This window comes from Haliotis rufescens, unplaced genomic scaffold (assembly GCF_023055435.1).
Source record: "Haliotis rufescens isolate VD_foot unplaced genomic scaffold, xgHalRufe1.0.p SCAF_1, whole genome shotgun sequence".
NCBI classification, from domain to species: domain Eukaryota; kingdom Metazoa; phylum Mollusca; class Gastropoda; order Lepetellida; family Haliotidae; genus Haliotis; species Haliotis rufescens.
The window spans coordinates 88,908,589-88,936,361 of record NW_025963779.1 but is presented as its reverse complement, the minus strand read 5'-3'; the positions used below and the strand labels follow the sequence as shown (position 1 = coordinate 88,936,361).

General features: G+C 40.1%; 1 protein-coding gene across 1 annotated transcript; it reads right to left on the bottom strand.

Annotated features, from left to right (window-relative positions):
- Window positions 1–1,053: 1,053 nt before the first annotated feature.
- Window positions 1,054–26,596, bottom strand: LOC124134247. The gene is made up of 21 exons (XM_048381410.1): window positions 26,318–26,596; window positions 24,560–24,780; window positions 23,709–23,939; window positions 23,112–23,314; window positions 20,491–20,796; window positions 19,975–20,109; window positions 18,730–18,815; window positions 17,921–18,041; window positions 17,565–17,637; window positions 16,423–16,604; window positions 15,446–15,572; window positions 14,673–14,820; window positions 12,720–12,937; window positions 12,060–12,290; window positions 11,174–11,376; window positions 6,910–7,194; window positions 5,488–5,622; window positions 4,210–4,295; window positions 3,625–3,745; window positions 3,432–3,504; window positions 1,054–2,057 (listed from the first exon to the last, which is right to left on the bottom strand). Exons 1-21 carry the CDS (start codon window positions 26,454–26,456, stop codon window positions 1,860–1,862), a joined length of 3,522 nt encoding a protein of 1,173 aa, XP_048237367.1. The 5' UTR covers window positions 26,457–26,596; the 3' UTR covers window positions 1,054–1,859.
- Window positions 26,597–27,773: the final 1,177 nt, after the last annotated feature.

The following is a 27,773-nucleotide window of genomic DNA, read 5'->3' as shown; positions in this document are numbered from 1 at the left end:
ATGAACCGAACGACTAAAGTCGCAGATCCTGCATGGATATGTAGAGTTTATCACGCGAGTCTGTTTTGGGATGGCAAATATCCTGTATTGGGAGTAAACATTGTATTTAACGAGCCTTGTCGAGGTAAATACATTGTGTTTATTCCTCATACAGGATATGAACCATCCAAAAACACACAAGCGTGATAACCTCTTTATCATATGATCTCATTCTTAAATCATGTGGCCTGTTGTCATCTCTCGCAAACATTACTGACACATTGCAACATTTCCTGGAATGTGCGCATTAATATATGTTACGTCAGAAGATTTGACAATGTGACGGTAGCAACAGTCAATGGAGTTCCAACTGAAACCTCTTTCTCAGACAGTGGCGTAACGAAATATGGGCACATTAAATACTGCCTACATATATTGTTTCTATTTGCCTTTCGCGGCAATCCATCGGTCCACCCGCTAGAGTAAAAGTTATTTAACAAGGGGAAGTTACTCTAACCCTAGTCTATGACACGTTGTTTTGGGGCTTCCTGTTCTGTCATAACGCAAGTGAAGAGTCAGATATGGAAACTGATCCTACTAGCCTAGTGTCCTCGCCTAAACTTGAAAAATGTCTCAGCTACGTTCCAGTAAGACAATACTTTTCTGTATCCTAGACTATTGTTTTGATAAAGATAATTATCTCAGTAAGTTCTCCATATGCCCGATAGTTAATTCTGACTCGATCGTTGATTGACAAGGGCGACGCCATGTTTGTTTGTGAACATTGAAAGTAGTACGGGTATGTTGCTGACAAACCTAGAAACATAATCGGGGCAAACTGGAATTCGAACCCACATTCATAGGTTTCTGGCGTGCCCAAGGGACGCAGCTCTGCACACTTGGTCACCCGTGCCCCCTAAATGACGTATTGACGCCCTGTACATGATTTTATTCCCGTAGTCGTCATGCAGACTAGTTCCGTTAAAGGTACTCGGGGAAGAAAACCTTTCTTATATATTAACACTGTATTGAAAACACCAATTGCAAGCAAACCCCACTCATCTATTAGAGTAATTGTTTCATTTCATTTATTTCTCCTTCAATACAAAGTAAACTACTACATACAACATTGTCACGTCAGGCTGTTAATCTGAATAAAGTGAGCCTTACTTCTTTATATTTTACCTTTCATTCTAAGCTCACAGTATCACCTGTCATTCTCAACATCTGCTTGAGGAATCGACTTTAATAATGTACCATGAGCTTAAGGTGATGGGCAATATGAACAAAAGGCAAAATGGAGTACAATCTGATTAAAATTAAATCGTTTTCTAATACAAGGTGAACTGTCTAATCCGCCAATCATGGTCGAGGCCTGTAAATTTTCAGTATGATTGAGCGAATGATTCAAATTTCGTATTTCTGAAACGAAAGAAACGACAAGTTTCGATGGTAGAAAGTGTAGCGGCGGTAATATATTGTTGTGGATATTGGGTAAACAATGGAGCCGAATCATTTTTGAATACTGACAGCTGACTGCCTCATAATACTCGCAGCATTAGATCAAAGTCATGGGTTGCTCAGGTTCCGCCTGATGTGACGTGCAAGGGAGGTGTCCTCGGATCCTGATACAGAGATACATGTAGTTTCGTATCGGAGTAAAATATCTGATTGTAATGAGGCTGAATGAATGTGTCTTGAAGTGCTAAATAGGTTAAAGAGGTGTGAAACTGACACGTTTCTAAAACCATATTTTTCACATAATTAGTCGCATAGCATATATTATGTACTTGTCCTTGTGATTATTGTATACCTACACAAATCATGTATCCAAACGTTTTAAGTTCTGCTGGAGAAAATTGACAAACAACAAACGCTGACTAAGTATCAACGTGCTTGGGAAGAATGTTCATCTCATTGGTTGTATTGGCGTCAGTCTTCTTGTGCCACGCTTCCACGTCATCCAGGGTTTGAGGGAGTTCTTTCCCCATCGTCTCTGGCAGGATGTTCACGAGGACGGTAACCAGTAGACAGCACACACCGAAGATGGTTCCAGGTGCCCACTCAACGTGCTCAGCCTGTGGTCGCATTATCATACGAATATGCGTTAAAGTAAATACACACTCGGTAATAACACTAACTGCTACATATCCAACACGTCAATTACTAGACACGTATGTTAAGTAGACCGAAGTACAACAAATGATTTCCATAATCATAAATATAGGCGACATAACCGTTTTCATAATCATAAAAAAAATGTCTCGTATCATCCATTTGTGAAGCAACAGTCGCTTGGCGCTTGGTAAAACCTTCGAAGAAGGAACATGCTCGTATGTACATCGAACGTTGTGAAATGTAGACACCCAAACCTGGAACGGATGGACTATTGCTCAGCTTAACGGTAAAGTTGACTATTTGAAAATTGTTGTCGCCCCTCTTGTCATACAGTCTTGTGGGACCCAAGAAGATCTGATGTAGAATAGGTCTTCAGCAACCCATGCTTGCCGTGAAAGGCGAAAATGCTTGTCGTCAGAGGCGACTAATGGGATCGGGTGGTCAGGCTCGCTGACTTGGTTGATGCATGTCATCGTAGACCAATTGCGTGGATCAATGCTCATGATGTCAATCAGTGGATTGTGTTGTGGAGACTCGATTATTTACAGAACGCCGTAATATAGCTGGAATATTGCTGAGTGCGGCGTTAAACAAAAAACAAACAAACCAAACAGTCTTGTGGAGAGTGTTTTGTCACTCTGAATACTTATGCATTAATCTAAATATGAAACAGTTGTGGTCTCTTTCATTTTTAGTTCAGGTTGGTAAATCAGTGTAAGGTAATTGGCTATAACATCGTAATTTAATTCTCAACTTCTTGGCCAAATTCTCTTGTTTTGATTTTGCCAATCTGAGCAGAATTTTAGAGTCACACGCATAAAAGATACAGATTCGTAAGAAGTGGAGCCCAACTGGTGTTGGGATGCCTACTTCTTGCCTAAATGTCTTATCCCCAAAGTTCACATTGACGTTGTCAAATGAGGTGTTTGTGACTGATGCGTCAAATTTCGAAACTTCCTCCACATGTCTACCATAAACAGTTTTAAAAGCTTTACCGAGTCTTTGAATGTTGTAACCTCGTTCAATAAACCTTTTAGCAAGAGTCGCATGACGCTCTACAGAATAAGCTTGCTCGATTGTACCTCAAAAGATGTAAAATGTAGATATCAAAGCCTGGAGCTGCTACCCACAAAGGAAAAGTTGTCTGTTGGAAAGTTAAAGTCACCCGTCTTGTCATACAGTCTTGTGGATATATTTATTGATCGCTCTAAAAATCAGGTCAGAATATATCAGTGGTATCATTATTTTAAGATTATAGGTGGGTAAATCAGTGGAAGGAAACTTGAATGGTATTACTACTCCTTAATTTGGTCCAAAACGGTTAAAGAACGTACTAGAAGACTTGCGAACGGTGCCAACATGCCTCCAAGTCTTGAAAAAGCTGAAGAAGTTCCGAGGCCCTTGTTTCTGAAAACAGAATAGGTTTCTTCTCTTAATCAATATTAGGCTCTATTTTCTTTACATTGTATATGGATCCATCGACTCGCATATTGTTCACAAACATTATAGTTTAGTTAACTGACCTACCTCAGATTTGTTGGGAATAATTCCGGCGTGAAGAAGAACATAGTAGTCCAGGCGCCTGAAGCTCCGAACATCCCAAGACAAGAAAGCACAGTTACAGCTATTGGGGACCACTCACTTTCCTCTGGAAACGAGATCCTTATTCATTATCTATTTATAACGATAATATGTCTACTAATATATCGCAAATTCCACACACAGGGCATGTGCATGAAAATGATGATTACAAAAAGTTATATGATCTTTTGATGTCGCTGAAGTTTCTCCTGCATGTAGTTTTCTTTCAAGTATAGTTATTTATGCAATTTCGTCTTGAGTATATAGTTTTAATGAATCAGGTTTGCATCCAAGAATTGGTTCACATCTAAAGACATCATTGAGTGCCTGCTTATCAAGTAATTTCAAATTTATTGTCTAATATATCTCATTTGTTTGTAAACGGATGATAAAGAAGGAAGTCATAAGAGAAGTCATAAAAAAAACAAAAATACACACCGTAATCTGTTTCATATGGATGGTAGCTACATTTAATTACAACATCCCATCCAAAGGAGAAGACAGTTCTTACTTTCAAAATAGCTAACATACTGCCTGTGGATTTGCAGACTGTGGCCAATAAGAGGGAAATACCGCCAATGCCGTGAAGAAGGATGCTGGTTTTCTTACGTCCGTACCTTGAAAAGATAAAAATAAGTTGTCAGGAACCGCCTACTACCAATCGGGATTACAACTTTAAGTTCATTATGGATGATGTCAAAGCATATGCCAAAACATTGACCAAAGGAGAAGAGGAACTTGTTGACTATCTTTCCGAGTTGGGTATGTGCGTGATGATGTCATTTGTAGTATATTGAACTAAAACAGTGGAAACAGAAATGGAATCATTCTTTCCCAGCCAGCTGTCATCCTCCAAAATATGGCTTGCCTTAGTGCCTGCAGCTGCCCTACATTACAAGTTTTTAATTGTTCCTACTGTCAATGCCTTAATTAGAATAAATTGTCTGATCAAATTACTTGGTATTAGTCACACATCAATTAAGAACGAAGAAATCTGCCTAAACCACGCATTAGTATTATCAGTACAGTTTGGCAAAACCTATGATGTCCTTGATTCCAAAGTTCAACAAACATCCGTTTGAAAAAGGATGTGCTTGATAGGTTCAGCAAGGCATCACCAAATCCCTGTCTCAAAGATTAACCATACTCTTTAATACAATTAAGGAAGGAGTTCGGCGGCTCCAACTTGTGGAGCTTTTTTCAATTTTTGTACACAAACCAGAATGCGCTTTTAACCTAGATTTCTCAGAGCGTCATGCTACCATTGCTCAAGAGCTGTTACAGCATTCACTTGAACAGCATTCCCCTAGTGATGCTTTCAAAATGAGAAGGTGTTTCAGGTGAATAATTGACTTGCATTTTATGCGTTTGTAATGGGTGCAGGATTTGTTTACATTTTCGCGAACACCTGGTATCATAACTATTTTGTGCTCAAAAGACATGATATGGTCGGAATCATACAATGGACTTTGACAAATTCTTTGAAAAGGAAAGGGTTTTATCGCTTATATTTTTAATTATACAGGCGGCTTACAGATCGAGTTTTGATATTCACTCATGGGTATGGTGCTGATTCGGGAGCATTTGCTATTTGAACCCTCCATCATCGGCCACTTGATCAGATAAATATGTTATATGATATCCTCACAGTAGTGACACAACGTTCTGTAGCTTGATTCCCAAGATGGACATAAATGAGTGACGTTCACTCCTGATGTTCCCCCACGTGTTATTGTTAACCTTTAAAGCTGCATAAAAAATGTTCTCATCAATTATTGCAATTGATGAGCAGTGAATAGCCATACAAACCTGTCGACCATGCCGTAAAAGACGAAAATGGGCGGAAATTTCACCAAAGCAAAGAGAACGAAATTGATATAGTGGTTACCAGCCAGTTGATGTGAGGTAAAGATAAGGCCAAACACTGTCATACTGTCGGTTATCCTGAAACAACAAATGTACATAATAGGCTCATTAGTTTGAAGGTGGAAATTACTTTCAAACACTGTTAAACATATTTCACCAAAAGGCATTCATTATAAAAATTATCAATATATCGTGTCGTGATATATAAACTGACAAAGACTTAACACAAAAAACAAGTTAATACTTAAAAGGCGTTTCTCTTCTTTTCTTTAAGTTGCCACCTTATCACGAATACCTGTTATCAACAATATTTGACAGTGATTCATAAGCACCTGCTCATGACATAGTCGGAATCTGCCTTTTGTCGCTTTCATTTAAAACAACATACATAGTTTACCAATTCGCAGACCAAACGTTTCACAAATGTAACATAATTAAAATAACTATATCGTACTATTACCCTCAGTGTCGGCCAGTAGGGAAGGGTAGTAACCCTTGCCATACCCTGACACATTTTGTTGCTTTCCTTTATTTGTTTCTGTTTCCCCGAGACAATAGTTTAATGTGTCGCCATGTTTCTTTTTCAAAGGACGTGAATTTTGTCCACTGATAAGATGCTTTTAGACAATAATTCTTTGAGCCAAGTAATTGGATGCTATATTTGGATCTTTATTATTTAACACAACGACAGGATGACAACATGTAATGATACAATGAGATGGCCATACCAAGTAGTGACACAAGGACAGGATGGCAACATGTAATGATACAATGAGATGGCCATACCAAGTAGTGACACAAGGACAGGGTGGCAACATGTAATGACACAATGAGATGGCCATACCAAGTAGTGACACAAGGACAGGGTGGCAACATGTAATGACACAATGAGATGGCCATACCAAGTAATGACACAAGGACAGGATGTCAACATGTAATGATACAATGAGATGGTCATACCAAGTAGTGACACAAGGACAGGATGACAACATGTAATGATACAATGAGATGGCCATACCAAGTAGTGACACAAGGACAGGATGACAACATGTAATGATACAATGAGATGGCCGTACCAAGTAGTGACACAAGGACAGGATGACAACATGTAATGACACAATGAGATGGTCATACCAAGTAGTGACACAAGGACAGGATGACAACATGTAATGATACAATGAGATGGTCATACCAAGTAGTGACACAAGGACAGGATGACAACATGTAATGATACAATGAGATGGTCATACCAAGTAGTGACACAAGGACATGATGGCAACATGTAATGACACAATGAGATGGCCATACCAAGTAGTGACACAAGGACAGGATGACAACATGTAATGAAAAAAAATAATGACATACCAAGTGAACCACAGTACAAGTACATTTGCTGCCAGTCGTTTTCTTTTCATTAGGTCCAGAAAGGATAGTTTGGTTTTATCCTTCTCTTTTGAGGCAGACTTCTTCAAACGACCTTCAGTGTCTTCTCCTTCAAGTAAGGATCCCTGTTGCTGTTGTAGGTTCTTGTAAACATTCATGACGGTTTCGTAGTCCTTGCCGCTGATACGTGCTGCTTTCTTAAGATTCTTTGCGATCTGCTTGGTCTTTTTGTTAGTAATCAACCAAGAGAGAGATTCGTCAAGAAAACTGTAAAAATTAGATGCTAATTTTTTATGCATCTGGTGATAGCATACTGTATCTAAATTAATATTTTACTCGAGTGGAATAACGCTATTCCAGAACTACTGGAAGTTTTCAGAGTAATATCGGGAATTTCTGTTAGGAAACACATAATAAACATATTAATAGTAAAGAAGCAATCGTAATTTACTGAAGTAGAGATATTACGCATTCAATTATTCGTCCCAACAATACGTATATCCCTTTCAGTCGTTATACGGCTAAAAAATGGCATGACATGTAAAATATTTATGTGATTTGGGGAAGATCGAAATTAAAAAAAAACGTGCCAATAATGTGTCAGTTTATGATGAATGTTGGAAATGTACGTCTATATATGGTTCACAACGACTCGAGATTACCGTGGGAAATCCGAACTGAATGAATACTGTTGTTATTAAACGAAACGACAAGGGTGTGCAACGTGCATTTTAATGAATGAAAAGGTGCGCATATTGTTGAAATTGTCACTAAAGCATACATAAATTAATCATCTTTTCCTCATTATGTCATGTCAGGCGTCTACAGAGCATGACTGGGACTATACTGGCTACATCATGAGACAGTCAGTGCTGTATGCATGCAATCACTGCATCAAGCCAAAGTCTATCAAAATAAACAGTATATACCTTTTAATTCAAACCCCGAGTGAAAATAATAATAAAAAAGCTTTAGTCGGGATATCAAAGCATAGATAGGGTGACATGTGGGAAGATAATAGGCTGGGTCATTAACACTTTCTCGTTTTTTACAACCTGCAAAATAACACTAATTCAAGTTATTTTGGGTATGCTCTGATGTTTTTATTTTCTGGGGTTTGACATGACCTGTGACATTTTAATTCTTCGTCTCAGATATAATTCCAGTACTTGGAAAAAAGGAAGACCTTCCGACACTACTTCTTTTTGAAGGGTCTGGTTGAACAAAACATTTTTTAAGTGTAACCCGATGCATTGGTCAGCTCCATAGGGTCCACCCCTGGCTAAATTTATAGTACTTTCAAATACAATTTATTTTTAAAATAAATACAGGTTTATTATATAATTTCCTATGAATGCAAAGCGACCATCCATGTTTGATGGACCAAGACCTGAAAAATACAGGAACATTGAATCAACTAGTGCTCTACAGTGTCCAGGGATATCACGATCAGATACCTGTTTGAAAGAGCCAGTCTGTCATCTGCAGTAAGGTGGTGAGGTGAAATGGGGTTTAACGTCGCGTCCAAGATGATTGCACTTATATAGCGACGAGCATGCTCATGTGTGTTTGTGTGGCTGCTTGTACTAGTTCGGACTGATGCCTATTTATAGTGCTAGCCTACTGATATACCATGACGCAGTTTAACATGAATACCTAATGAATACTCCGAGCCGACCAGTCCTTGTTTTAGCCCCTTAATGCCGAGCGCCAGACAGGGTAACAACAAGTACCATCTTTTAACGTCTTTTGGTATGACGCCTGCAGTAAGAGATCGTGACTATCTGGACAAGCCCTACAGAACACTGGGTGGATAGAACCTTGATGGTAGTTAACACACATGTTTTCTGTAATTGTAGAGGAAGAAATCTTCAGTCCTCTGGTTTATGTATTCTAACAAGTCACTGTTATAAGTTATTATATTTTTGGTTTGAAAAAGCTCAGGTTTGGTTGCATTCAAATTAGTAAATCTCATAGTTCTTCTTCTAGTGCCAAAAATTATTCATTATCTGGTTGTCATTTTTACTGCATATGACATGTGTCTGATCACAATATCTTCAGACATCACAGTGTAGTAAGTGATGGTTGAATTGAATCACGTTTAAATGGATCTTTTCTGGTCCAATTGAGGTAGATACGACATGGTTAAACTGCATATCTGATTGGATTGTGTTTTTTTGTGATTTGTAAAGGAGTTTCAACAATGTTATTGATAATTTTTTGTATGATATAATGATATTGTATTCTGTTTATCTTTGCCAGATTACAGACGAGTAGGCTAAGGACTTGGAATTAAAGACAAGAAAGCAGGCCAAGTATAGCTTATGGTATGAAGAGAGGAAATGGAGGTCGACATCATCTCATTTTGGGACAATTGGCAGATGTATAACAACGAGAAACAAAACTAAGTTGTGTAAACACATAGTCTCTGGGAAAATTAGTTTGTAAATCTGTGAGGCATGGGTTACAGCAGGAACCCAATGCTATTTCCAAACTTTGTTCATATTGATAGGAGTAGAATGTTTGTTGATTCTGAACACTCCATTTCCTTGCATCAAACCCAAATGGTGTCATTGATTGCAACACCATTGTTGCGGTTAAATGTCCTTACAGTGGTAGAAATGAGGCCATTGATTCCAGGGAAACTCTTGGCTTATCTTTGTTTCATACAACTAAATGAAAACAGTAATTACTATTTTAAGGTGCATGGTCAGATCTATCTATCAAAGCAAAAATACTGCTTATTTGCTGTTTCTACATTCAAAGACTTCTTTGTACAGAGAGTATAACTCGATGAGAAATATTCTACAGGAAGTTGATTCCCAAACTGTCACTATTCTTCGAGTCTTTCCTCACACCTTACATTGCTGCTCACTGTATTTGTTAGATTCATGAACAGACTTCCTTTTGTGGATTTATACAACCATGAGAAGACCGTACATCTTAAAGATACTAAGTCTCATCATACATACTTTTGTTTCGCTTTAAAAAGAAATTTGTTTGTAGTGACTTTTCACAGTTAAGGAATAAATGTCTTCTTTTTACACTCTTCAAATATATCTGGTGATGAGAATAATACAAATGATTACAGAGGTATTTCCCTGATTGACACAATGTGTAAAGTATTAACAGTTTGATGAAGATTAAATCATAATTGACGAGGCAGATTTCATAATGTACTTTAAGCAATGTACTCAAATGTGTACATACTTTGTTAATGTTGGTGAAATTCATATTCAATATTATGGCCTTTGGGCTATGTGGTGGAGGTCGTCTGCAATGAATGAATTTTGCATGTGTTTGTGACGGATGCCACCAGCGGGCAAGGACATGCTCACCTTTTCGCAAACACGTGGACTCTCCATTAATTGATAGTGTTTCATAAACCTATTTTAATGATATAATGTGAAACTATCAATGGACTTTGCTTTGGGCAAAGATTTCTTATGAAAATGGAAAGGGTTTTGTCGCTTGACATGCAAAGGCAAGTTAAAACCTGACAAAACACGGGAACATATGGTACAGGTCAAAATAGGGAATTGCTTCGGATTTTTTCCTTTATGTGTCAATATTGTATATTGTAACCTTGATCAAACTACTTTCTAACAAGAGTCGTATGATGCTCTTTGAAATTTTCGAAGAAAGATCACAATCGATTGTACCTCAAAGTTAGGCAAGAGCTGCTGGAGTATTGACCAGTGTGTTAATGCAATTCTTTGTGTTTGTTTACTTAATTTTCAAACTGTTTGATATATGTAAAGAAATAGACAAATGATGTCTGAGTATGGATGCTAGTCTAGTGAAGAGAATGTAGCTGTACATAAACAGGCTAGTTACAGTGCTACTTGTACTATGTTTGTAGTGTTGGGGTAACCAGAAGTGGTTTTCAACGTTTACTTCCTGAAATCTAGAAACACTGAATACTGCTGCTGGCAACCGAAGGCTTTTAGAGCGTATATCAGGGATTCAGACCACTATCATTGTAGAGAACACGACGCAGGTACGGGCTATCTTACGACAGGCTTGAGGTTCTGAGGACCTAGTCAAACATTACGACAAAAATGAGGTTCTAGGTACATAGGCGGTCCTTTCGACAAGCATGTCCCCAGTACCTTGGAATCATCCCTTTTGACAGGTATGAGGCACTAGGAACCTAGTTAGCTCTTTAGACCATTTGAGGTACAAGCTACTTTTTGGACAGACATGCGCGGTACTGGGGATCGGATTCACGAGAGGAAAAACTTACAAGAATTGAACGATGGCGTATAAAGAGACTGACGAGTAGACAAGCTGTGTAGTTCTCCAGGAGTAGGTCTGCATCAGGTAGGCGATCAGAGCGATTAAGGCGGTGCAAGTCGACCATACGAAGCTGTTCAATAGTCCGCTGAGTTTTCGATGACGTGTGGGGAACATCTCAACGCCAATGGTATGTTTGGTCATGACGAGGCCCTGCAAAGATTAGAAGGACACAATCTGATATATATTACCCTATGGAGAAAAATGGAAGAGATAAAGAAATCACTGATCTGTCTCGACACCATGGGATCACATTTAATCAAGAAGCACTTGTAATGGACCAATATAATATAAACAAACAAATACAGGATGATATCATTTACGTTCATATTTGGTGAAGCAGTGGCTTGCGACGGATCGCTTCTAAAAATCCGAGCTTAGTTGACGTCATTCTTATGAAATAATGAACCCGATATACATTACGGTTGTCTACTTAGTTCTTGCTTTTGAAGTAGTTGTGCTCAACACTTTCAATGTCTGTTCTACATGCGAGTAAATTAAATAATGTAGAGGGAAAAAGAATATATAGAGCAGCATGCTTTAAGTAACATCATTGTGTTTCCTTAATACAGATCAAACCATGCCACACTCCTCAACTTATGCTCAATTAATAGTGCTTCATTTAATATCTTCGCAAATACCAAAGAGCTTAATTTTAATTTCGCCCTGGTAGAATGGAGATTATACTCTGATATACGAGATGTAGATGTAGAGCTAGGCTACCAGCAGATTTAACTTGTAAAATCATTTTAATATGCCGATATATACACGTTACCTATTTCCACAGTGAAATAGAATGTTTATTTGCTACACCGCATGAATTCTGTTCCTCTCACCTGTTGCACGATGCCCAAAAACAGTCGTATTGCAAGGAATGCAGTGTAGTTTGGGGAAAAGGCCACACTCACGCCTATTGCAAGGAAACAGAAGTGTGAGATGAGGAAGACTGGGCGACGTCCATAGCGGTCAGAAAAGACTGGGAGGACAAAGGCACCAATACCCTGGCCTATGATGAGCAGCGTCTGGGCAAATCCACGTAAATGTGCCCTGTCACACACGATGTCCATCTGTTACCAGGATGGATAATCTTTTAAAACAGCTAAATTATCAACATCTCGCAGAATATATTAGTAACATTTGGAAAAGTCACGACTTCAATACCATTAACAGAAAGCTATGACTAAGGTTAATTCGTTTAACGTGCCATTAGTGGAATATAGGTTGTTTATAAACTGAATATTCTTGAAAGGTGAAAATTTTAAACATTTGTAACGATTTCATCTTTACTCATATGTGTTTGTTGCATATACTTTTATATAATTTGTAGTACAGGAATGCGAACATATCATTAATACATTTCTCTATTTCTTCTTATACCTTAGCATTTTACTTATTTTCGAGATGATTTTACTCAAATAGACAGTTTAAATTCTTATACCTATATGCATACTACTATGGAAGTTTACATCGAGGAAGAACAACATTATGAGACTTACATCAGACATCAACGAAGTATCTTTCCCTGCCTCGTATTCGTAGCCATAGATACAGGACACTTCCGAGGTGGAAACATGACCAGATATATTGGCTTCAACCCGTATTTTACATTTCTCAAAGAAGACAAAACTATTGTTGACCTGAAAGTCATTGCCGATGACCTGGTAGAGATCAGATATATTCACCGGCTGCTTGCAGGTATGGGGCACATTTCTGCCTACAAAGAATAGATAGAATGTTTTAGAATGTTTCCATAGTTTATTCTTCAACGATACATGTATATACCATATATTATTTATCAACAAAAAATAGTGATAATCATGCTGTAATTAAGTAATGCGTGGGAGGAATTAGAGGTATTTTTAGCATTTCGTGAGTTGTATTGAGGTGTTACTTTGTGATATATTTAACAGGAAATATAATATACTGAACCGCAAAAGAAACGTCACCATGGATGGATATATGAGAAACTTTATTTGTCCAAACACTGTAAACATACTTTTAGGGATATTAAAAAGACGAAACTTGGAAAAACTGATCATCAAGGTTAAAAGTAAAGTGTCATATGTTATTTAAGTGAAACACAACACTTGTCTCTGAGAAAATGGCATCACAAGTCAGTATCTCGTGTGTCCGCCATGTGCACTGATGACTGCCGTGCAACGTCGATACATGGAGGGCATGAGGCGGTTGATGAAGGCTATAGGCACTTGAGCCCACATTCTGAGGAACGCCTGACGCAGTTCAGCTGCAGTTGTCGGCCTTTCGGACGTCATTCAGCCGTCTTTGAATCTCGTCCCACAAATGCTCAGTGGGATTTAAATTGGGACTGAGGGCAGGCCACTGCATGGTTCAGATGCCATTCTGCTGGAGGAAGTCTCTTGCTGAAACTCTAGGTTGCGGCGACGTGCCAATTGAGGTATTGCGTGTGGTCTCAAGACTTGATCAATGTACCGAGCTGCTGTGACACCATTGCCACTCCCTGGACCGATGTTCTGGAAGACCACAGGGCCGACCCTCTGTGCAAGACCAGCTCCACCCAACACCATGATGCTCGGACCATCCCACGAGTCTCTCTCAACAATCCAAGCATCCGAATAACGTTCCCCACGGCGCCGCCAGACTCTCTCTCTGCCATCTGCTGTTGAGATACAGTAACGGCTCTGGTCTGAGAAGAGGATTCTTCTCCACTACTGGTGGCGCCAATGCTAGTGCTGTGTTGCCCACTGAAGACGGTCCCGCCAATGACGTGGTGTCAGAATGGGTCCTCGGTGTGGCCTGTGACAGTGAAGGTGTCTGCTCGTCAATCATCGACGCGTGATGTCCGCACTTATGAGTCGCTGGTGTGTCCCCATGTTCTGACGAGCAGTTTCCGCAGCAGTAACAAAGTGATCTTGAAGATGCTGTCGCACAATCTGACGATCCTTACGTCGGATGGTGACTCTTGGTCTTCCACTACGTGGTCGGTCATCTGTAGTGTTGGTGGTCTGGTACCGTTGCTGGAGCCTGTATACGGTCCTTACGTGGACTTGAAATGCATTGGCTACTTGCCGGGCGGTTTGTCCAGCTTGCAGTCGTCCAAGGGCTTGGTGTCGCTGATTTCTTGTCAATCTTCGCATGTGTTAGCAATTCAATAACGACTGAATGTTATCCGATCTGGGTAGGTTTTTGTAGGGCAAGAAATAGAGGAGCGCATGTGCATTTCAATTTGCACGTGCATTGGGTTACCATGGTCTTTGCCGTGATGCGTTTGGGCGATCGGTCTTATTGTCATCTGCTTTGTTTTTTTATCATCAAATTTCATGTTTCCGGACAATTTAAATTTAAATTTCAGAAACTTTGACAAAAAATACCCAAATATTTGAATGACAACTTTTCATGCAATGTTACTTGGAGTGACGTTTCTTTTGCGTTTCAGTATATATTGTCATCAAAAAGTCAATACAACTTACCAACAAAAACAATGTTGTAGAGCTGGAACGCCGCTGAGAAGTTCGAAAAAAGACACAAGAAGTATTGAATAATCTGATAGCGTCCTCTGCCTCCTAATGCTACAAGTACTGGGTCAACTTTCAGGCTCTTGTCTGCCATTCTCGACGTCTAAACAACAAATAATCCCTTGCTTCCGTCACCTGGACCACAGCTGCATTGGACTTACCTATGTCTGCTTGCAAAGTCATGGCGAAGAATATTCATGTGTATCATTTATGTAAATATGTGCATGGGCACAGTTACTATTTAAAGACGGGATCTAGCATGATCCCCTCTAACATGACTAATATCAGAGACCGTTCTTTTGTCGTCTCAAGCACAATGGATATCTGAATTCAAACCAGACGAGAATCACATGATTACCGTGCTTTTCATAAATCTCATGAAATGCAATTGAGACATTTGATTTTTCAACTTTGTACCCAAAGGATAACTTCAGTTATTGATCCAAGGGTTATTTGTAACTAAACGTGCAGACCTTTTCTACAGTTACATCGCTATCTTCAAACGTTCAGGACAATTTGGGAAAACTCAGAGCAAATGGCATCTGAAGTTTACTGCTAAAATGTGCAATGCTGGACTAGAAACACTACCGGCAGGAAACCTTATGAGGAACACCTTGTGTCACCACTGATTTCCAGTGATCCATTCATATAGTTTTCAACACTATTTTGACGTTTAGTTGACTTATAACCCCCCCCCCCCACACACACACACACACACACACACACACCCAGATGACATTGTATGTGAAATTTGCGGATAGGACATTTAGGCAAGGACTAAGCTTCCACATGAACACCACGTGGACTGCTGATCTATTTGTATAAACATGTGCATTTTGTTTCTTGTTGCTCGAACTGGCAAACTCAAAACAAGGGAATTTGTCCAAGAACTTCAGTTTCAGATATATCGATGACCTGATACCTTCCAATATCGAGCAGCTTTTAAGGTAAGGTCGAGCATGCTCTTTCAACGAAAACTTTAAAGAGCGTCATGCGATTCTTGTTCAAAAGCTGTTTGATCAGGGTTACATCATTCAAGGCCTTAATAAAGCTTTCAGGGCGTTTTATGGCAGACATATTGGGGTCATTTCTAAAATTGACGTAAAGGTGGAAGTGTAGGTGCAGGTGCAAGTGTAGGTGTGTGTACAGAAACAGGTTTCAGGTTTAGGTGAAAGGACAGGTGTATATGTAGTCTAGATGTAGGTGTTGATATTTATGCAGGTTTGTTTTGGTTTGTTGTTTAACACCGCACTTCCAGCTATATGACGGCGGTCTGTAAATAATCGAGTCAGGGCAAGACAATCCAGTGATCGACATCATCAGCATCAACCAGTTCAGCGATCCTGACCACCCGATCCCGCATTGGTTGCTGAAGACCTATTCTACCCAGGATATTCACGGGTCATTTAAGCAGGTGCAGCAGTCGTAAGTGTAAGTGTATGTGCATGTCAATGTGCTGGCCGCACACTGTTAAATAAATAAAGACAGTCACAGTAATTCTTTGTTCCCAGAGTACATCAGTTATTTATTTATTTATTTGTACGCAAATGTTAGACATGTCACAACTTCTACAGTCATATATACACCAGGATATCAAGCTTTACTTACATCCAACACGTGTAGTTAACCCAAATTCACACTTAATGAGTTTCTCGAATTTGAAGAACAGAAAAGTCTAAGTCTAAAAGACTAAGTGCCAAAGTACTACGGAAGAATGTCTCTCTCATCTGCTGTCTTTGTGTCCGTCTTCTTATGCCATGCTTCCACGTCGTCCAGGGTTTGTGGGAGTGGTTTCCCCATCGATTCCGGCAGGACGTTCACTAGGACGGTAACCAGTAGACAGCACACACTGAAGATGGTTCCAGGGGCCCACTCAACATGCTCAGCCTGTTGTCGCATAAACACATAAATGTGCATTAAAGTAAATAAACACTCGGTAATAACACTAACTGTTACATATCCAACACGACAAGTATTAGACACGAATGTTAAGTAGACCAAATTACAACAAATGCAAACGACAAAATGATTTCCATAATCATAAATAAAGGCGACAGATGTTACTGATGCCAATCACTGGATTGTATGATCCAGACTCGATTCTTTCCAGAACACCGTCAGAAAGCTGGAATATTGCTGAATGCGGCGTTAATCAACAAACCAACAAGTCAAAAGCACTGCCATGAGATAACATTTTCAGCTACTTCTTACATCATTTCACATAATCGTTCAACACACTGGCTGGAGTAACTGCTTGTTTGATAGAAAGATTGGCTACCGTTCATATCATATTCAATTGAAGCTACATACATTCATTCACACATGACAGTTTGACACCATTTTCCAATCAGAATAGACGTCGTTAACTTAAAGGGCGAGGATAAGAAGGCTACATCAAGGATTTGTTTTGAATGTGCTTCCAAGGGACATTGGTATAGGACTTTGACTGACTGAACGAATGTTCTGAGCACCTCCCTCCCTTCTGGCGATAAATTCCAACGAAATGCTACCAGAGGAGACAATATTGTCTGTTTGAGAAAAACTGATACACATGTTATTGAATTTCAGCTTAAATGACATAACACGATATAAAAAAAGAGCTTTTAGATATTCATGTAACTGGGGAGCGGTGGAGTAGCCGATCGCGAGTTGTGTAAAGCCCATATCTGGTGTCTTCAGCTTGAATATTGTTTGAATGGTGTTAAAATCTGCACAGAACCGTAATAATTTAACTCACTCAATCATGCAACTGCGTTTGATACGCATTCAGCAGTTTGATACTTTGATACTCAACACATGGTAATAATGATACAACTGAGACTTGACGATGCAACTGGTGATACTTACAAGGAGACTCGCGAATGGAGCCAACATTCCCCCAAGTCGAGCAAAGGCAGAAGAAGTCCCAAGTCCAAAATTTCTAAAATGAGTTATTTCCTTTTTACTGTATTATTACAACTATGCCCTAGGTGTCTACCACATAAATATAAAAAAGGAGTTTAGAATTCTACATTACAAGTTCAAATGTATACAAAACTCAGTGTAGTGAATTGCAGAGCCTGAAACAACCGTGTCAGTCTCCCAATGTTGGGATGTGTTTGATGATAAAGTTATATACATCGATATAAATTAATTGGAAGAGTTTAAATAAAATTTATGTATATGTACTGCGGGTTGATGTTATCATTTAAAACGAGACTGACCTCAAATTTGTTGGAAACATTTCTGGTGTGAAAAAGCAAGACGTTGCCCATGCTCCCGACGCCCCGAACATCCCGATACAGGAGAACACTTGGACAGCAATCGCAGACCATGTGCTGCCTCCTGGAACCATGTGGTAATAAATTGTTCGAAATACCAGCATGCTAGACGATCAAGATCGACATGTCATTCAACGCTGACCTCACCGCGCGGCCCTGATAACTACCTAACCAAAGCATTACAATCTATAGTTGCTGAGGATCATTTAGGGTTAACACCATTTTCGACAGTATTTCAGTCATGGGACCATAGAACATTTGTTTCATTTGACCACTTTCTAAATGTCATTGTGTGTTTATATAACCAGTGTATAGCTGGAAGTTAGGAAAACATTCTTTTCCTCCTTGTTCTCAACGAAACTAAGACCATCGCTAGTCCATGTGCCAAGTCTCCGATTTTCCCTGACAAGCATTTGAGTTTGACCTGTAATTCTTGAACGAAGTTTTGTAAGATGAACATTAATGAAGATCGTATTTCAGTCATATTACCATGTGTCAGCTGCATGTGAGAGGAAAGTCCTCAGTGGTACAGACGTTTACCACTTTGGCGAAACCCACGAGCACGGGTATGGTGCTGGCATACCCAAGGGACGCAACTCTACTCAGAATATGTGAGCTGGGCCACCCGTACCCCCTTGGTAAAAGAGAAATAAAACTAATATATGTTTTGTGTTTTACCCTGCAGAATGATTGAATGCAAGTGCTTTTTATCTTACAAAGAGTATAAATAAATATTTGATTTCAGGACTTACCGCCTTCAGATTTGCAGACTGTGGCCACAAGCAGAGCAATGCCAGCGATGCCATGTAGAGTCATCATTGTTTTCTTACGACCATATCTGCCATATATAATAAAGTAGTATTAATAATTACAGCGTAAGGAAATATGAGTTACATTATCACTCTAAATATATGCTCCATTTCAATACTTGTAGAATGAGAAGTTAAAGTGAGTTGGGTTCAAATGTAGATTGAGGCGAATTGTGTGCCACCATGTCGTAATGTCGTTGATGTTGATCAAATGTTCAGTTACTGGTTGAGCCCTGAAGATTCGGGATAGAATAAGTCTTCAGCAACCCATGCTTGCTGTAAAAGGCGACTATGCTTGTCGTAAAAGGCGACTCAAGGGATCGGGTGGTCGGGCTTGCCTACTTGGTTGATGCATGTCATCGTATCCCAAATGCGTTCATCGATGCTCATGATATAAACCACTGGATTGTCTTGTCAAGACTCGATTATTTACAGACCGCCGTCATATAGCTGCAATATTGCTGAGTGTGGCGTTAAACAACAAATAAACAAACGCATAAACAGTTACTGGTTTGTCTGGTGCAAACTCGATTATTTAGGGGTCGTTGTGGTACAGCTAGATTATTGCTGCCTGAGGCATTCAACAATTCACTCATTAACTCTGTCTTATTGTTAAACGTTTTGTTGTCATTAGTCAAGTAGGCTGTTGATCAGCTAAAACCTTTTTGCACATATACATCTGTGGCCACGTTCCCACTTCATCCATACAACTACTATCGCCGGGTCCTCGGGCCCCTTAAACATGTTGGATAGGTGATACAGATGCCGTCATTAATAACAAGAAATATAAGTCGCATTATTTAATATTATATAAAAAAGATCAAAGCCAGAGAATGACCTTTCTCGATTATCCGCTGAAACAGATAACAGGCAAAATAGCAGTGAAAATTATATGAATGGATCACTGAAAATTAATGTGTGTAGGAGACAGCTGGGATTTTCAGTCATGTCAGCTTGAGGAAAGCGCTCAAAGTGATGCAGTTCCTTGACGTTGATCGCTTTGATGAAACCCATTAGCATGGGTATCATAATGGTGAACTTGGAATCATGTATTTCAGGGTAAATCTGGTAAACGAACCAGAACTCTGCACACACTGGGCCATCCATTCTCCTTTACCTGAAAGTTTACTGAACGTACATAATTCAGTTAAATTAAGTGATACACATGAGTTAAGTGAAAGAGCGTACCTGTCCACCATGAAGTATAACACAAGAACTGCCGGGGCCTCAAGGAGAGAGAAGAGCACGAAATTGAGGTGAGCTCCACCGGCGAGGGAATCTGACGTCATGAGGAGACCAAACACTGTTAAACTGTCTGTTATCCTGAAATTTCATAAACTAGCATTACAACAACGCAAAAAAAGAGCACCGCTAGTTGCTTTACTCCGCAGTCAGCAATATGCCAGTTCATAAGACAACCAGTGCCATAGCAACATTTGTTGATTTTTCTCGATCCGAGCCAAGTTATACAACATCAGTAACCATTCACCAGTAACAATGATTCAAACACACAATTATCAGATTCTGACAGGACGCAACTCAGCTGTATTGTTTGCAGTAACTTGAAATGCAACGAAAGTGTTTATTTCCGGAAGGGACATTCTTTCTTAATTGGTTAATTTTCTTCTTGATTTGAGCCAAGTATTACAATACCCGTAACCACATTCATTATGGCTGAGGAATTGGAAAAGAGGGCTGACGTACCATGTAAACCACAATACAAACACACTCGCGGCCAGTCGTTTTCTTTTCATCAGGTCTAGGAAGGATGGTTTGGTTTTATCCTTCTCTTTCTGACCGGCCTTTTTCCCACTGACACCCTGGTCTCTGCTTTCCAGCAAAGATTCAATGAGGCTCTGCTCAGATTCCTTTTGTTTCTGTAGGTCCTTGTAAACATTCAAAACAGTTTGATAGTCTTTACCGCTGATGCGAGCTGCTTTTTTGAGATTCTTGGTGACCTGCTTGGTCTTGTTGTTGGTGATCAACCAAGACAGAGATTCGTCCAGAATGCTGGAAATGGTAGAACGACAGAATGAATATGAGAAGCCTTATAATTTAATATTTACATTTCTCAAAGTAGACAAAACTGTTGTTGGCCTGAAAAAAGTCATTGTCGATGACCTGGTAGAGATCAGATATATTCACCGGCTGCTTGCAGGTATGGGGCACATTTCTGCCTACAAAGAATAGATAAAATGTTTTAGAATGTTTCAATAGTTTATTCTTAAACTATATATGTATATACCATATATTATTTATCAACAAAAAAATAGTGATGATCATGCTGTAATTAAGTAATGCGTGGGAGGAATTAGAGGTATTTTCAGTATTTCGTGAGATGTTACTTTGTGATATATTTAACAGTAAATATAATATACTGAACAGCAAAAAAACCCGTCACCATGGATATATATATAAGAAACACTGTAAACATACTTTGAGAGCTCTTAAAACGACGAAACTTGGCAAAACTGATCACCAAGGTTGAAATTAAAGTGTCAAATGTTCTTAAAGTGAAACACAACACTAGTCTCTGAGAAAATGCCATCACAAGTCAGTATCTCGTGTGTTCGCCACGTGCATTGATGACTGCCGTGTAACGTCGATACATGGAATGGATAAGGCGGTTGATGAATGCCATAGGCCCACGCTCTGAGGAACGGCTGACGCAGTTCAGCTGCAGTTGTTGGCCTTTTTCGGACGTCATTCAGCCGTCTTTGAATCTCGTCCCACAAGTGCTCAATTGGATTTAAATCGGAACTGAGGGCAGGCCACTGCATGGTTCTGATGCCATTCTACTGGAGGAAGCCTCTTGTCTCACCATTGCCCCTCCCTGGACCGATGTCCTGGAAGACCACAGGGCCGATTCCACCCCACACCATAATGCTCGGACCACCCCACGAGTCTCTCTCGACAACACAAGCATCCGAATAATGTTCCTCTCTCTCTCTCTCTCTCTCTCTCTCTCTCTCTCTCTCTTTCTCTCTCTCCCTTTCCCTCTCCCTCTCTCTCTCTCATCTGCTGTTGAGATACAGCAACGGCTCTGGTCTGAGAAGAGGACTCTTCTCCACTGCTGGTGGCGCCAATGCTGGTGCTGTGTTGCCCACTGAAGACGGTCCCGGCGATGACGTGGTGTCAGAATTGGTCCTCGATGTGGCCTGTGACAGTGGCGGTGTCTGCTCGTCAATCGTCGACGCACGGGGTCCGCACTAATGTGTCGCTGGGGTGTCCCCATGGTCTGTCGAGCAGTTTCCGCAGCAATTACAAAGTGATCTTGAAGATGCTGTCGCACAATCTGACGATCCTGACGTCGGATGGTGACCCTTGACTACGTGGTCGGTCATCTGTAGTGTTGGTGGTCTGGTACCGTTGCTGGAGCCTGTATACGGTCCTTATGTGGACTTGAAATGCATTGGCTACTTGCCGGCAGTTTGTCCAGCTTGAAATCGTTCAAGGGCTTGGTATCGTTGATTTCTTCTCAATCTTCGCATGTGGTAGCAATTCAATAACGAATGAATGTTATCCGATCTGGGTGGATTTTTATAGGGCAAGAAATAGGGGAACACATGTGCATTTCAATTTGCACGAAACTCACGTGCATCGGGTTGCCATGGCCGTTGCCGTGATGCGTTTGGACGATCGGTTTTTATTGTCATCTGCTTTGTTTTCTTATCATCAAATCATTTTTCTGGACAAGGTAATGTTACATTTTAGAAACATTGACAAATAATTAAATGTCAACTGTTCGTGCAATGTTACTTGGAGTGACGTTTCTTTTGCGGTTCAGTATATATATACTTATACATATGACTGTTCCATGTGGCATCTGGGCAAAGGAGGATTGGTGTACATGTGTGTAAACAACAAAGGTAAAGTGAGTGAGTGAGTGAGTGAATACGTTTGGTCTTACACCGCTTTTAGCAATATTCCAGCAACATCACGGCGGGGGACACCAGATATGGGCTTAACACATTGTACCCATTTCGGGAATCGAACCCGGGTCTTCAGCGTGATGAGCGAACGCTTGAACTACTAGGCTACCCGACCGCCCCACAAAGTTAAATCAGGTTGTTTCATGTCAAAGTCTTCTGAATATCCATTTCACACATACGGTCAATTGAAACATCTCTGAGGCATTAACGATTCATGTGTAAAGCTTATTGATTTAGTATGTCCCCTACCAACAATAGTAGTTTCCACCGAAAGTAATAGTGCTCCAATGAGAATCACAAGGCAGTGACGTACAATAACAATGCTTCCTAGGACAAGGATACATGAGCAAAATCATAATGCCGTCGGTTCCATACTGAAGGATATTTACTCACAAGTACTGGACAAAGACCAATAAGGACACTGAACAGTAGACAAGCTGTGTAGTTCTCCAGGAGTAGGTCTGCATCAAGTAGGCGATCAGAGCGATTAAAGAGTTGCAAGTTGCCCACAGAAAGCTGTCAAAGAGTCCACATAGCTTTCGGTGACGAGAGTGGAAGAGCTCAATGTTTATTGTTATGCTTGTCAGAACAATTCCCTGTGAAATAGGTAAAATACATATGGAGTTGTGGGATGCACACATGTCTTCTGAAGTAATACCACATCTTCAGATGTTTTCTTGTAATGCGTTAAAACAATAGCTACAAGAGTCATCAGAAGATTACTAATCCCACCGGCCATCAGAGTAGCAAAAGGCACCATCTCAGCCCCTGTTTAATAAAATATACCAATATATATTTGAATAATCGATGACGGCTTTCAAGCTATGCACCGGAAATGAAATACGGATAGGCAGACAGACCAGATGATGACTATAAAGAAAAGTACCGGTTAGTGCCCTTAAAGGTTGTTATTCTTTAAGAAGTTGTAATTCGAGATCAAAGTTTCTATCGTTTAGGTTGGAGGCATAAAGAGTAGTAAAATCAATTTACCTGTTGCACAATTCCCAAGAACACTCGTATGACAAGAAATGCAGTGTAGTCAGGGGCGAAGGCGACGCCCACGCCTAATGCAAGAACACAAAGGTGAGCGGCGAGTTGAACAGGGCGGCGTCCATAACGGTCCGAGAGGGCGGGGAGGATGAAAGCTCCGATACCCTGGCCTATGATGAGCAGCGTCTGTGCAAATCCCCTCAAATGTGATCTGTCACATACTATGTCCATCTGTAAACATCAAAGCAAGAGAATAAACGGTCTCAATAATCGGACGTAACATATTTCATTGGGCCAGGAAGGCAAAATAACAGTGAGCAGCCGCCACGCCCACAGTTTGCACTACAAGGTCTGTTTGTAGCACTGAGACTGTTGTAACTTCTATTCTTTAACATAGACTTATATTAGTGGTAGTACTGCAACGGTGATACGTTGCTTGCTTTGATACTGTTACGGAGTCTGCGGAGTATCGGGGCTGATTAATGATTAAGTGAATAACTTAGATGAGTGAGTGAGTGAGTGAGTGAGTTTGGTGTAAGGCCGCTTTTAACAGTATTCCAGATATATCACGGCGTGTCAGCTTAATGTGGCAGGAAAGCCGGAAGTGATGCTGGTCTCAGATGTTTACCACTTCGGTGAAATCCACGAACACGGGCATGGTGCTGACAAACCTAGAAACATAATCGCGGCGCGACTTAGACGACTGGGCCACCCGTACCCGCGAATAACTTAGATGAAGGTTTTAAAGAAAATATGAACTTAATTGTCTCTGTGTGGAGATATTACATATTTCCAATCAAACTATAATCTTTCATTGTTTTTGCACTTTTAGTACCAAACCTGTAACTCACGTCAGACATCAATGAAGTCTCTTTCCCTTCCTCATACTCGTATCCATAGATACAGGACAAATCGGAGGTGGAGACATTGCCAGAAATATTAGCTTCCACCCGTATGTTACATTTCTCAAAGTACACGATACTGTTGTTGGCCTGAAAGAGGTCATTGTCAATGACCCGGTAGATATCGGATATATTCACCGGCTGTTTACAGGTATGGGCAACATGTCTACCTGCAAAACAAAAACATTGAAATAATTTTAAAGGTATTTGGTAAATTATGCAAGGTATAACCTAATGTTGTCCTCGATGGTATTATACATGGCGTTTAATTCGAAGGAAGTTATTATCCGTCCTAATCAGTGAAACATCATTTGTGGTCGAGTGCAATCGCTAACATGAACAATTCAGAAACAAAACTATAAAACAATCATACAAGGTATTAGTGGTGAAGGAACTGATTTAATCAGCCGATTTTATCAACAGTTCGACTTCACACAGTGAGTATCCAAGGATCGCATGTAATTTAGATAGTTTTGACAAAGGCCGTTATCTAATACGAATGTTTGTGTATTGGAATGTTTTCACACCCTTTTATCAGCGACATGAAACCACGATTGTAACAATAGCAATAACTCGATTCTAAACACTAAAGTACTATTTCAAATTGTGATTATAAAAACAAATCAACGCCAGAGAATAGTCAGCCTCGATCATCTGCTGAAGCAGATTCCCTTGGGTACAATAAGCAAAACAACGATGATAATTATATGACTGAAAATCAATGATGACACCAGGTATATTATAAAACGTCAACGCCAGAGAATGACCAGTCTCGATTAACCTGCAAAACAGATTCCATTGGGTGTAACCTCCCGTCCAACAACAATTCAGAAAAAAAACGTCGGCAGAGTTATCATATACAGAAGGTTTTCATGGTTAACTCTATATTTAATCACCTGATTTTATCAACACACTGAGTGTACCGGGATATGGTTAATGTAGAGAACAACCTCAACAACGAGCTTACACGAGTCTAAGTGAATTTGATTGGAGTGTCTATTAACTGTGCTGGTAATTGTCGCTGTAACGTATTTAAATGAAAATTGAAAATTGATAATATATAAGAACAAAAGTTCCTGTGGCACCAATATTTTAGTGTAGTTTTCAAACAAGTAAAGTTGGGTTTTCAATAGTGTAGTACATGTATGGAATCAAGTCACAAAAACGCAACTGCTTCAGAAAAGCATGCATTCCATGCAAAAGTTGACTTTTATGCAAGACCCATGCATTTCACTACCCAAGAATGGGTAGAAAAACATTCGCGTTAACGGGATTCCATATGCATTGTTTAGCATCTTGTTGACAACAACCACCCAGAAAAAACAACAAAATTACGCAATTATTCAACATTACGAAATGTCACGCCTGTCCGAAAATGAGCGTCTGCGAGCCATTGGTATGCTTGAACAGGATCGAGTCAACGTGATGTTGCAAGACAATTTAACGTCCACAGACACACCATTTGGTGTTAATGGCAACGTTGGCAACAGACGAATGCAGTCAGATAACCATCCTCGGAGTGGCAGGCCACACGTAACCAATATTCGACAAGACAACTGGATTCGAACAACAACCCACGAAATTGATTCCAGCCAGCAACAGTGACTGCAAGGAACTTTTGTTGTTCAGTATTTAAATGTTCCATATTGTATGACACCCAAAAATAGGAATGTTAAGTGAGGCATTTAAACGTATGAATATACATACCCACAAATACAATGCTGAGGAGCTGGAACGACGCTGATAACACTGACAAATTGCTCGCAAAGTACTGAAATTTCTGGTACCGTCCTCTACCTCCTAATGCTTCAAGCACCAGGTCAACTGAGGAAGTTTTGCTCACCATACTTGATCCCCTATACACTGCCGACTCTACCGCCGGTTCTATATATCTGTGTTGTTCACTTCAGTACTATCACGTGAATATGACGCAGCACCTCAAGTGTCTGTGGCTCTGTGTATTCATAATCACATTCCACCTGGGTCACAGCTGGGTCAAGCTAACGCAAACACGTGTTTGGTGGTCGGCCAAGTCCGCCAGTACAGACGAGGTTTCCGAGAGCCGCAGCCCGTGCCAAGAAATCTCACGATTACAGAACAAGCTTCGTAGTGCCGAGATTGGCAGGCTAGAAGAATGTGATCAAGTACAACCTGAGGAAGCGCAGATACGAGGGCACCTGAGCATGGAGTCGCAGCCAGGCATGGATGATAGACTGGAGTGCACCACAGACCGTAGATTTGAGAGGGACTTGAACTCAATCACTCTGGATATTTGAGCATAATAGTATCCCAGGACACAAGTGTATGACCAGTACCTAATCTTTAATGCTAAATGCTAGTCATATATACACCTATATAGATATATGAATAATAAAGAAACATGACAAGGAGTAAAATAAAACATAGTTTATGTACATAATGCACAAGTACATGTTACACAGGAATAGGGTCCCATACGGAGAGACTGTTGGGGTTACATTCTGGACACATAAAATAACCAAAGTGGTTCATGTGATCCTTCTGCATGTAGCAGGGCACAACGTTCAAATGTTCAGACATAAAGTCCGGCATGATTATAAAGCAGTTTAACAGCTGCTTCATCTGATCCACATCCAGCTTGATTCCCAGTCACTTGTATGGTTTGACGACGTTTTGCTTTACACACCAATACCATTTGCGTATGTCCAGTGCAGGGTATATAATATCCATTTCTGCATACATATTTCCTACTAGATGGCATTTCAATAGTCCACCACTTTCCATTGTTTCTTCAATTCTAGCTTTGTTTGACACAAGCTCCATCCAGCGCTGTAATATTAATGTGATCCCCCTTTTTCATAGGAAACCATCTCCTCTTTCTTGCTTATATTCTTTGATGTGTATTCTCATCTTTCCATGCCAGAACTTTGCCACCTTAAAGACGTTGTTTCCAAGAGCCAGTTGACATTGTTGATCATGCTCTGAGAACACTGCTGAACTGTCTAACATTTTCAAGTTGATAACAAAGTACAGTATACAGCTTTACGTATGCCCATTGTATGAGTTGTAGACATGTCCTGACACGCGGATCTTGCTGAGACATGCAAGCATGGTAAAAGATAAGATATGGCTACCTGTAGATATCCCTGCTCCATGCCATTGTGATAATTCCAAGCTTCTAGTT